At 51.8% G+C, this 9,625-nt stretch overlaps 1 protein-coding gene across 1 annotated transcript in view; it reads left to right on the forward strand.

Annotated features, from left to right (window-relative positions):
• The window catches only part of Itpr2 (inositol 1,4,5-trisphosphate receptor type 2), a gene marked incomplete at its 3' end in the record, with an annotated part of 262,276 nt that overhangs the window by 53,853 nt on the left and 198,798 nt on the right, over positions 1-9,625 (forward strand). The window contains 5 exon segments of the mRNA XM_055605618.1: positions 1,106-1,204; positions 1,681-1,764; positions 1,967-2,113; positions 3,728-3,823; positions 8,451-8,495. Of these exon segments, the coding sequence (XP_055461593.1) occupies positions 1,106-1,204; positions 1,681-1,764; positions 1,967-2,113; positions 3,728-3,823; positions 8,451-8,495 (471 nt within the window).

A 9,625-nucleotide genomic window follows, 5' to 3' on the forward strand; every position in this document is an offset into this window, starting at 1 on the left:
CAGCGAACTTCCTGTGCTTGAGCAGTGAACTTCCTGTGCTTGAGCAGCGAACTCAAGAGGCTTCTCTGCTTAATTTGGGTCTCCAGAAACAGTTTGTGGCAACACAACTCCTCAACATTATCCACTTAGGTCACATGACACTGAAAATGTGAATGTGTGTTTTGCTTTAAGGTATGTAGAGATGTCCTCAGTCCTGACCATCTTCTCAGTCACATATCAAACTAACCTGTAATCAAACTAACCTGAGATTGGTGTGAAACAGGCAAAGAGAAGGTTTTTGATTTGGCTTCAGAGAGTGAAAGCCCTGCAGCTGGGGCTGTAGATGCCATAATAACCATCTTCTAAAGAAACTTTGGAGCATAAGTTTCTCTAGTTGCTAAAATCACACTGTGATTGCCTTTAAGAAAAGGTAACTTCAGTTCCCCCGAACTGAGTTAGGTGTAGAGGTGTTTGCCAGCAAAGTAGACCTTGCCACTATTGCACAGATGAATGTCAACATAGACTTAGATTTTTAGTACTTTTTCCTGAAACCTTGGTAATTCTTATTTTAAAAGAAACACAGGCTCTTACAGTTTGGGTTTTAGACATTTTCAGTAAGAGGGGAACAAAAGTTCCAGGACAGACAAAACATAAGTTTTTATAAGTCAGGCCCTGCCCTGTATTTCCTGAATCCAGAAGGTGTCAGGATGCCCATAAATTGTGAGCTAAGGAGATAGATGGTGGGTTAAGCTGCCGTGCCTGGCAGTGGGGAGAGAATGCAGAGGGGTGTGTTCTCTGCTGACCTGTGGAAATGCTGATGCTTAGTCAGAAGAGCTTCCTGGCCACTGACTCCACTGTGTTTGCTACAGGGTCTCAGGGGATGAAAACAGCACAGTTATTATGGCTGACATGGAGACTAGTGAGGAAAGGGCCTGACCACTGTCACGAACAGGCTGTGGCACCAGTGGGTGTGATGGCAGGAACTGGGATTTGAACACACGTCGCAGGGAGAAGAGTCAAACTGCAGTTTGTGTAGAAAATGACAGGACCAGGAGGAAGGGTGCAAGTGAGGCTTGCTGGGAAGTTTTTGGCCCACAGAGCTTCAGAGTGTGTTTCTGACCCCTAGATCGTCGTAGGAGATAAAGTTGTTCTGATGCCTGTGAACGCTGGGCAGCCCCTGCATGCCAGCAGCGTGGAGCTCCTGGACAACCCGGGCTGCAAAGAGGTGAGGCCAGTCGGTCGGGATAGGGTGGGACGGCTGCTGATTGTCTCCAGAGGAAAGAGGAAGAGAGGAGGGAAGAGGGAAGAAGACAGAAAGGAGAGAGGGAAGAAAGCAGACAGGGAAGGAGAGAGGCTGAAAGGGAGGAAGGAAAAGAGGGAGGGAGGGAGAAGGAGGACGGGGAAGGAAGGGAGAGAAGAAGAGAAAAAGGGCAGGGGCTATAAGGAGAGAGGGAAGGAGGAGATGGAGCCATTTCCTGGTTCTCTGGAGTGCCATCCTGCTGGTGTCCGCAGCATCCCTAGGGCATCCGGTAGACATCAGCTCTTGTTCGAACCATCCATTGAACATGTTCGTTACAGAGGGACATGATAGCGAATTGTCCACAGCTGCCTTCTCCTTCTTTTCCTGTTTGAAATGGGTATTTCCGGCACAGAACACAGAGCCAACCATCTCATGTTTTTTAACATTTTTTTCATTACTAGGTGAACGCTGTTAATTGTAACACTAGCTGGAAAATCACTTTATTCATGAAATTCAGCTCTTACCGAGAGGATGTGCTGAAAGCAGTGAGTAAGCCCTCCACACTGACCCACCCTCACACGCTCCACCAAGCACGGGCCCCGGCACTCTGAAAGCTGTGCATAGCCAGCTTCCTTCCTTCAAGGAAGGCCGCTGGCACCACAGCCGAGCACCCACCAGCAATGCATGGCTGGGCCTCCTGCTGGTCCCGGTGGCTGCTGAAGGCCAGGGTTTCTCCTGTCTCTCCAGGGCGACGTTGTGAGACTGTTTCACGCGGAGCAGGAGAAGTTTCTGACCTGTGACGACTATGAGAAAAAGCAGCACATTTTCCTGCGGACGACCTTGCGCCAGTCGGCCACTTCAGCTACTAGCTCTAAAGCTCTCTGGGAAATAGAGGTCTGTCCTTGGTGGGGGCTGGGGCTTTCACTAAATAGATGAGAAGATGTAGACACATTTCTGTTCCGGGCAACACTGATGGTGTGTCCGTGGATGGAATGTGACTCCTAGGAGTTCATCCCCTGTGGCTGTGACCAACTAGAAGTGAATATGTCACAGTGGAACCCATTATAAAGCTGCAGAAATAAATCAAGGGGTTGAGAAGAGAAAAGAAAAACCCACTGTGAATTTGCCCGTGCGGATCAGATCAGAAGCCGTGTGCCTCGGGGGCACCGCCTGAGCCATGGCAGGTGTAGGCGGGGGCACTACCACAGAGCCTACAGAGAGCAGCACATGCCTTTTTCTTTGAATGCCAGTGGAATGAAGAAACTCATAGTGAAGAATGCGTTTTACCTGGCTGAGGCAGGGGACAGCCACAAGCTTAGAACCAGCCAGGTCTCCAAAGCAAGTTCCAGGTTGTCCAGAGATGTGTCAAGATCCTAGGAGAGAGAAAGAGCACATTTATGTTTCTGGGAGCTTTCATTACTTAAACAGTATGGTATAAGGATGGCTTTTTATTTAAGGAACCGTCCTAAACAGTGGAGGAAACAAGACATTCATAGTCCCCATGAACAAGCCAGGCCTGAGATCTAAAGGACATCGTGGCCACAGCTTGGGGTGACCCTCCAGCCTCAGCCTCATGTAGAAATGAATCACGCTTGGCTTTTGCTCCTTGCTTTGAAGGCATACATTTTGCAATAGTTTTCATAGTGACCTAAAAAGAAATGTACAGATTTGGGGGGTTAAAAAATGATCAATGAAATACTTAAGCTCCCGCAGAAGAACTGAAATAAACATCGCCACATTCCACATTTGATTACTAACGTTTGCATCTTCCCTCCCTCCTTCCTGTGGCTGTGGCTCACGCACACTTGTTGGGCCCACACTTCATGCCACACATAGTCCATCCCCGAGGGAAGGCAGGGCAGGAGTTCTTGCAGGGACTTGAAGCAGAGGCCACGGAGGAGCGCTGCCCGCCAGCTCCAGGGGCCCTGCTCAGTCTGCGTTCTTACACGCCTGCCAGGGAGTGGTGGAGGAGGAGAGGCAGGAGCCGCTGATCTGCACATGACAATATACTAGAAATAGCTGCACTGAAGCAGTGTAACAGGAAAACGAGGCCCGGAGCAGACAGGAGGAAGAATGGCCACTGTGCAGCTTCTGGAGAGGGCTTCGTGTGGCTGAGGGTGCCTGGCTTTAGTGTCGCTGTTTGGCCCTGGCCCTTTTGATTCTGCGGCCTGACGATGATATCTATTAGATGGAGTCTCACTGTGCAGTCCCGGCTGCCTGGAACTCACTGGCGCACACAGTGACCTTGAGCTTTTTGGCAGTCCCTGTTTCACGGTCCCAAGGCTGGGAGTTTATCTGGGGGCCACTGAACCCTGACAGGAACTCATGGTTTTTCCTGCAGGACAGCGCTCCTGCTGTGAGGCACAGGCACTCGAAGTGAGGCGTGCGTGTCCCCTGCTCAGTGAGGGGTTCTGGTCTCCCACACGGTTAGATGCGGTGTCCTTGGTGGTGGGGACGTGCTGGCTGGCGTGGAGGACCGCTTGGTCACCGAGGCTCTCCTTCTCTTAGGTGGTTCACCACGATCCTTGCCGTGGCGGCGCGGGGCAGTGGAACAGCCTGTTCAGGTTTAAACATCTCGCAACTGGGAACTACTTAGCTGCAGAGGTGAGACTCGGGTGCCATGTTGGGTCTCTGTCGCTGAAATAACGAACGAGGGACTCCTCCGTGCAAAAGTCATGGCGTCGTCCGGGCCAGTTCATGTAATTTGATTAGTGCTGTGCGTTCTGGGTTGGTGTCTGTCATCTTTCCTGTTGCTGGGATAGAACACGCTGACAAGAGCTCAGTGAGAAAGGAGTTATTTTGGCTCATGGCTGAAAGGTGGCTAAAGATGCAGCCTGTTGGGGCAGCAGGGCCTTGGAGCTGCCAGGCGGGGAGACCGCAGGGTGCTACAATTCTGCCCCTTCTCCCCTTTATGCAGTCAGCACCCCAGCCCAGGGGATGGTGCTTGATTCCTCAGAGCAATCTCCGTCAGTCTGCCCAGCACTCTTCTCCTCAGCTGATCTCCTCAGTTTGCCATTGCGACTGACCGTCACCGTTGGACTGTGGATGGCTGGTGTGTGTGTGTGTGTGTGTGTGTGTGTGTGTGTGTAGGCTGAGGGTGCACGTGGGTGCTTGTGTATGGAGGCCATCAACATCTCTTTGCTCAGGATTCCATCCATCCTGGATTTTGAGACAGGGTCTCTCACTTTTACTGTGCTGGGTGATCAGACTGGTTGGCTGGGACCCCTGTCTTTACCCGGGTTATAAATGCACAAACTCCCAACCTGTTTGGTTTCAGAGAATCAAACTCAGGAATCACACTTTACATTTGGAAGGCATGTACCTTATTGGCAGAGCTGTCTCTCCAGCCCTGGCATGGGACCTACTTTAAAGACAAAAACTAAAAAAAAAAAGACTTTAAAAACAAACAAACAAACAAACAAACAAACAAAACAAAAAGACCAACCACAGGGGCTGGGAATGAGTGTTGTTTAAAAAATGAAAATCCCAATTCACTCAATTTTACCAATGAAGACGCAGGAGCCAGATGCTGGGGTGAAAGCCTCCTAGCTCAGAGAGGCGGAGAAAGCACCCAGGTGACCTTCCTACTCAGCTCAAGTCCCAGAGGAAAAAGCAAAAAGCCAAAAGCTTGCTAGCTCAGCTGACAGCGCAGGAGCAAAAGCCAAAAGCTAAAAGCCAAAAAGTTCCTCCTCCTCCACACTCTTAAAAGTACTGTTCTCTCAAAGTCCCTCCTTCCTGTTAATCCCTGTCAGCTGGTTTCTTCTCCCCCTCTTGGCCTAGGGTTAACTTTATTAAATCTCGTGTACAGAGAGCTCTTGGATTGAAGGTGTGTGTCAGGGCTGAACCACACCAAGCAAGAAACAGGCTTTTACAGGTCACAGTCTTGGGGTTCACAACGGGATCAAATATCCAGTGACACGTGGCTCAGGGGCAGAGCGCGTGATCAGCGTGTGCAGTGGGCCTGGCTCCACCCCTCCGTGTCCCCAGCAGGCTCCTGAGTGGGCAGCTGGTCTGATCATGCGAGTATGTGGATTGGTGTAGAAGGTTCAATGTGACGCCACTCTCCCACATCTGTGTGTTATGGACGTGCTTGTTCCCCTGGTGGCGTGTGGCTCAGCTGGCGTCCAGCTCCTACTCTTTCTCCATGCTTCGAGACAGCTGGCTTTTGCGGCTCACGATCCGGAGAGGGAGGATCTTCTTCCTGTGCCCTTGAGCAGGGACGTATGTGGGGTCCTGTGGCCGACCCAAAGCATGGGCGTGTAAGCTTGGAAGGTTCTTTTAGAAGGGTGAAGGGGAATTGGTAGGAGCGGAAATACAGCTCAGGGCTTAGCTGGGAGGCATAGGAGGACTTTATCTGCCAAGCTAAGGAGTGCCAGGTCTGCGCTTAAAGAAGACGGGTGTGAGGTGCATGCCTGTAATTCCCCAGCTCTGCAGGCAAAGGCAGGCGGATCTCTGTGAGTTCAAGGCCAGTCTGGTCTACAGAGTGAGTCCAGGACAGCCACGGCTACACAGAGAAGCCCTGTCTCAATATATATTGGAGTTGAACTGTTCAGTATGGTAGTTCTGAGTCATCTGTTGGCTACTAAAGTGGATGTTGTTGATGTGAAACTGTATTTAACAGTTTTCTGGTCACACTAGCCCCATTCCTGTCCGCTCATTAAGCATACCACATGGGGCGCCGCCAGTGGGGACACTCCGTCATCCACAGGGAGTGCCAGTGGGAAGGGCAGACTGCAGCTGCTTGAGCCCCTGGAAGAGATGGAAACACACTGTGGAAGAAGGTGGACGGTGCCTTAGGAGCCACGCGTGCGCACACGCGTGCACACAAACACATTCGCACACGCGCACGCACACGCGAGCACGCGCAGATGAAGAAAATGGACTAGCTCCTCTGTTTGTACATAGGCAAGCCTCCACCAGGTGGCACTAAACCCTTACTTCCTGACTCCAACACTCTTGGGTACAGTTAATTAGAACTTACCACCAAAGAGCCTGAGAGGGCTTGTCGTCCCGTCCATGTCCCGGCATAACGTGTGTGTGTGTGTGTGTGTGTGTGTGTGTGTGGTGTCAGGAGCAGCTCTCCGGCAGCAGTGTCGTAAGTGTAGTGAGGCTGAGGACCAGCGGGGAGATGGACCCTGATCCCCGGGACCAGGACCTCTGCTCCTGTCTCCAGAAGATCTGGTGCCCCCTTCTGGTCTCCACAAGCACTGCATTTCCATGCGCACACCCATCCATTCCCCATCCCCTCCCCAAGAAAGCAGAGTGTGCGCAGGGTCAGGACTTCAGGCTGTGTCTTCTGTGGTGGGGACGGAAGGCCGCCGGCGCTCGGCTGGGGACAGCTAACTTGGTGACGCTTGCCCACCCGTGACCATCTGACTTTCCCCTCTTCTGCTGTGCGCCACGTTTCTCTGTCCTGGGCAGCCGACGAAGGAAGAGCGTCTTCCTGAGTGGCCAGGGAGCTCCGCTCTCCTTCGCCCACTCCCTCGGCTCTGACTGTGAACTTGATCTTGGCTATCTCGGTGCCTTATAAATGTAGTATACGCTCTTACAGCCTGGGTGGCTTTTGCCCCCTCGAGTGGGATTAACCCTTTCCATGGCAGTTTCTATACTTCGGTGCTGCTGAAAGCAAACACATACGATTGATTTTCTGTCATTCATGCAAAAGCCTCGTGGGTCTGGAGTGATCTTCCTTTTAGCTTAAAAGCCTCTTTGGTCTAGGCGATCCCTTTTCAACAGAGAAGGCCCCGGGTGTGGAATCTTCCTGACTTGTTGTACACCACCCTGCTTGCTGGGGGCAGGGGGGCGATGTGGTGTCGCTTCCGCGCCCACACTCACGCTCCCCCTCACGACACAGCGTCACTGGGACATTCCTCACCGAAGGGCCTAGAGCTCATCTGAATTAAGGCTTAAGAGTATTTCTCAGAAGCAGGACTGTTGTTAAGTGAGTAATCGCTCCCAGACATTTAAATGAGCGTCACACAAGAGGCCCCGCAAGCAAGTCCCCATTTCCCGCCTGTGCGGCCAGTTAGGATTCAAGCACCCTCAGGGGTTGCGAAGGCACTGGGCAATCCCTGAAGACATCACCCCATTGCGGCATCTTCTCTGTCAGTGTCCCTCACACGTTGTTCACCTCTGCCTCCTAGCTCTGGTCTGTTCTGCTCTGTAGTGTAGCTGACCACATTTGTGTCTCATTTTCCTTCCTAGGTCACAGGGTTGGTGGTCAGTGTTTGGAGTCTTGGCTAAAATCCTGCAGGTCACAAGCTTTGTCCCTTGAAGGTGCCCAGTTAGAGTTTGTTATGAAATCTCTCTCCACCATGCCACCTTTATGATCTGGTTTTAACATAATGGATTATGCTCCTTTTTCCGAACAGCGATCTGCTAATTCTGTCTTGTGTGTACGGGTCTTCTGTCTGTGCCACACATGTGTGCCCGGTGCTACGCACACCCTGGAGCTGGAGTTACAGACAGGTGTGAGCTGCCAGGTGTGAGCTGAGCCCAGGTCCTGTGCATGAGCAGCCAGTGCTCTGAACTGCTGAGCATCTCTGCAGCCCCTGAATTCACTCTCCGGGAGCTTCTCCAGGACGTCCTTTTCTTCTTTAGTGACATTCTTCTGTACGTTCCCACTAATGACTCTGATCACTCCGGCTGGTACTGCAGTAGGAGAAGGGACAAAATGGTAGAATACGAGGTACACATTCTCTTGTTAAGTCTGTGAATGCATGCAGCTGTGAGGTTTTTTGGGTTTTTTTCTTGTGTGTAGTAGTCTTTTCTCACAGCATTGACACACGGCTAACAAAAGCAGCAAAAGGGAAACTGGTGTGTTTCGGCTCACAGTTGCAGGATTCGGGCTGTCCTGGTGTGGAGGGCACAGGGCACTGAGTCAGTCTTGGTGAGGAGCAGGCTGGGCAAGGCTGCGCCTTTCTCCTCTTCTTCAGCCTGGAGCCCATCAGTCCATGCTGTGTCACTCCTGTTCAGGGCGCTCACCCCTCCTCAGTACACGTGGGCATTTGTGTGCCACTGTGGGGATCTTCATTGTGGGTGTGGTATTTAGGCATGTTCGTGAGTGTGTGTGTCCGTGTGCGAGTGTGTGTGCTGGAGTGCACATGAGTATGCAGGTGCATGCTGGGACTGACCCCAGGTCATCAAGCTTGCAGCACCTATGGGCCCAGGCTTGTCGTGTCCTCACTGGTGCTTTTTATTAAACAAAGTTTATTTTGCTTTGTCTTTTCAGCTTAATCCTGACTATCGAGATGCTCAAAGTGAAGGAAAGACTGTGGTGAGTAGATGCTCCTCTCGCTGTGTGCTCACGTCCTATTTTAAATGAATATACCCAAGGCGTTTTGCCAGCAGGCTGGAAGACCAGGCCACAAGGCAGAGTCTGTCACCTGAAGGGGTGGCCTGAGGAAGGCTAGGGCTCGGATGACATTCCCCTTCCCGCCTGCGGGGGGCGCCATGGATCAGCCCTGGCTCTCCAAGATGGCTATGGCAAGGCACTCAGGCTTCCAGGACACAGGCTGTGGTGGGGCTGGGTTCACTTTTCAGAAGTACAAAAGTGGGATTATGGCAAGGCGGTAAAGCAGGGCAGGCAGTGTCTCCTTGGACTGACTATCTGGGCTCTACTTTGTTTTAAAGATTTATTTATTTATTATGTATACAATGTTCTGTCTGCATGTACACCTGTGCACCAGAAGAGGGCACCATATCTCATACAGATGGTTGTGAGCCACCATGTGGGTGCTGGGAATTGAACTCAGGACCTCTGGAAGAGCAGCCAGTGCTCTTAAGCTCCAAGCTGTCTCTCCGGCCCAGATTTGAGTTCTCTTTCAGGGGAGAAAGTAAAGCTGCAATCATGTGGCACAGATGCCGTTCCTGACATCTTGAAGTGCCCTCGGAGCGTCACGCTCTTACATCAGTTTTCACACAAGTGCCTCACCTCCCCTGCTCACCCCTCATCGGTCACCGCAGGGTTGTGGCAACAGTTTGGCTGATTTTATTCAACCCAAAGTTCAGAAACTTAGGGCAGGTAGAGAAACATCTGGGGACGCAGCTGAAGGATGTTTGGAGGGAAGCGGTGTCCCTTTGACATCTGTGGCTGTCACTGCACCATTTGAAACCCCACCGTTTGGGTGCAGCTGCGGTCAGGCCGGAGGAGGACCTGTGGCCCCGACACCAGGTTCACGAGCCTGATTTGGTCTTTCCACACTGGACATCAGAGCTCCCTTTGCATCTGCCATCCTGTGCTGTTGTGACTAGTCAAAAACAAACCCAGAAGCAAAAAATAGAAAACAACAAACAATTCCACCCCACCCCTATGTTTATCTGCCTGCCTGCCTCTCTGTCTGCCTGCCTCTCTGTCTGCCTGCCTGTCTGTCTGCCTGTCTGTCTGCTTGCCTGTCTGCCTGTCTG

The sequence above is a fragment of the Psammomys obesus genome, unplaced genomic scaffold (genome assembly GCF_907164565.1).
Source record: "Psammomys obesus unplaced genomic scaffold, mPsaObe1.curated_primary_1811, whole genome shotgun sequence".
NCBI lineage: Eukaryota > Metazoa > Chordata > Mammalia > Rodentia > Muridae > Psammomys > Psammomys obesus.